We start from the raw sequence: 2,500 nt of genomic DNA, 5'->3' as shown, positions 1-2,500 counted from the left end.
TGCTGCTGCTGCTGCTGCTGCTGCTGCTGCTGCTGCTGCTGCTGCAGGTGCGGGATCCACGCATGCAGCAAATAGCTAGCCATTTCTTACGTAATAAGTTATTAAGTTTTTTATGTCTTGATGGAGAAGAAGACTTTATTATATTAGCGCATGCAGGTATACAATGTTTTTGTCTAACTCCTGCTGCTGCTGCTGCTGCTGCTGCTGCTGCTGCTGCTGCTGCTGGTGCTGGTGGTGGTGGTGGTGGTGGTGGTAGAAAAAGGCCACGAGTAACAGCAGCAATGCATGCAGCAGGTATAGAGGGATTCCTTAGTGATTATTTAATTATGCCTAATGAATTAAGGGAGACAATAGAGGAATATACATATATACATTTATGTATAATATGTAGGGAGGGACTAACAGAGCAGCAAGAGCAGCAAATGCAGCAAATAGCAAGACACGAACTGCAGCAGCAAGGATGCAGCAGCAAAGAAATTGTTTATTATATGGGTATGCAGATACACCGTATTAAGCAAAGTGTTTACAACCCCACCAGTTATGTACACTCTGTTAGTAATGTGCCTAGAGGTCCACCTTTGCTGCAGCTACAGCAGCAGCAGCAGCAGCAGCAGCAGCAGCTGCAGCAGCAAATAAAACAGCAACAAGAACAAATAGATATAATAAGAAAAGAAGAACAAGAACAAGAAATAAAAAGGAGACAGTTAGAGGAAAAGGAGACACAAGAAAAAGAAAAACGTTTGCTGCTGCAGCAACATTTGCATGCGCAGCAATCTGCTGCTGCACAAGAGACACGTATAAGAGATAGAATAGCAGCAGCAGCAGCAGCAGCAGCAGCAGAAGAGAAACAATGTGCAACAATTGCAGCAGAGCTTGCTGCATGCAAATCAATAAGACAAACCCTTGCTGCTGCTAGGAAGAAAAGATTATTATTTGCTGCTAATCTGCTGCAGCAAATGCATGCAGCAGCAGCAAATCTATATAAAGCGCAGCAGCTGCTGCTGCTGCTAAAAGGAGACAGCAAACGTATACAAACAGACAAACAAATACTTATTAAGGAGGAACAAGACATAGAAGAATTACAACAACAAGTAAGTATACAATAAACCCTAAACCCTAAACCCTAATTACACACACAATCAGTACACATATCTTTATTAGGGTTTAGGGTTTAGGGTTTACAGGTTATCTGTATATTGTGTATATTATTATGAATGTTGTTCTGATTAATGATTGTGTAATAGATATAATATTTAGGGTTTAGGGTTTACTCCAACAGAATTAGGGTTTAGGGTTTAGGGTTTAGGGTTTAGGGTTTAGGGTTTTTTTTTTTCAGTTAGAAATAGAGCAGAAGAATTTAAGGGAATTAAAAGAAAAGACACAAAATAATCGTCATATATTTAGCCAAAAAAAGAAGGAAATAGATCTATGGAGACAGGAAGCAATTGGGGTGTATAGGGAGCTATTACAGGTACTACCTTCATCTACTGCTGCTGCTGCTGCTGCTGCTGCTGCTGCTGAGGGGGAGAAAGAGGATGAGGATGATGATGCAGCAGCAGCAGCAGCAGAAAAAGCAGCAGCAGAATCTCTCTTAATTGCAGACATGAACAGCAGCAGCAGCAACAGCAGCAACAACGACAGCACTAGCAGCAGCAGCAACAGCAGCAGCAACAGCAGCAGCAGCAGCAGCAGCAGAATAGAGGGTCTACCCCCATTAGCTGCATTACCTGTATCTATATCTGCATTAAGAGGAGAAGAGCAACGGCTGCATGTATGTCTTTCTTTATCTAACTGCAGCAGCAATTCAGCAGCAGCAGCAGCAGCAGCAGCAGCAGCACAAACCCTTAGACAAACAAAAGATAAAATACAACAAACTACACAAAGAGTTCGTCAATTGCATGCACAAATACAAGAAAGAACTAAAACGTACGTAAACCCTAAACCCTAAACCCTAATATCTAAACCCTAAACCCTAAACCCTAGAAGAAGAATAAAAATATATTATAGTTAAGCCCTAAGCCTCCCTAATAAAAACCCTCAATAAATAAACAAGACACCCTAAACCCTTATCTCCCCTAGCTACACAAATACACACACAGACACAAATATTGTGAATTAGGGTTTAGGGTTTAGGGTTTAGGGTTTGTGTACAGATGGTTACCGCATATAGAGGGTTTAATAAGAATATTATCTAATAGATTTATGTTATTAATGAAGAAAGTTGATGAACAAGCAGAAGGTAAACTTACTCTCCTTTATCTAAATAATAAACCCTTGCATGCAGCCCCAACATCAGCAGCAGCAGCAGCAGCAGCAGCAGCAGCAGGAACAGCAGCAGGAGCTCCTGCTACATCTACAGGAGATAAAACAACGGGTCTTTCTCCTATTTATACTCCTCCCTCTCCAGCAGCAACCCAAGCACAACAATCATCAGCAGCAGGAGCAGCAGCAGGAGCAGCAGCAACAGCAGCAGGAGGAGAAATAATAAATATACCTACTC

The 2,500-nt window shown here is 41.8% G+C and overlaps 1 protein-coding gene across 1 annotated transcript in view; it reads left to right on the top strand.

Annotated features, from left to right (window-relative positions):
- EMWEY_00040110 (hypothetical protein) overlaps nucleotides 1-2,195 on the top strand; it is a gene marked incomplete at both ends in the record, with an annotated part of 10,420 nt that extends 8,225 nt beyond the window's left edge. Inside the window, 4 exons of the mRNA XM_013482543.1 lie at nucleotides 392-492; nucleotides 1,185-1,237; nucleotides 1,337-1,771; nucleotides 2,154-2,195. Of these exons, the coding sequence (XP_013337997.1) occupies nucleotides 392-492; nucleotides 1,185-1,237; nucleotides 1,337-1,771; nucleotides 2,154-2,195 (631 nt within the window). The remainder of the gene's footprint in view (nucleotides 1-391; nucleotides 493-1,184; nucleotides 1,238-1,336; nucleotides 1,772-2,153) is intronic.
- Nucleotides 2,196-2,500: the final 305 nt, after the last annotated feature.

Source organism: Eimeria maxima, genomic scaffold (genome assembly GCF_000499605.1).
Source record: "Eimeria maxima Weybridge genomic scaffold, Emw_scaff655, whole genome shotgun sequence".
NCBI lineage: Eukaryota > Apicomplexa > Conoidasida > Eucoccidiorida > Eimeriidae > Eimeria > Eimeria maxima.
The sequence above is the reverse complement of the archived record's forward strand: the minus strand, read 5'-3'. Positions and strand labels throughout refer to the sequence as shown.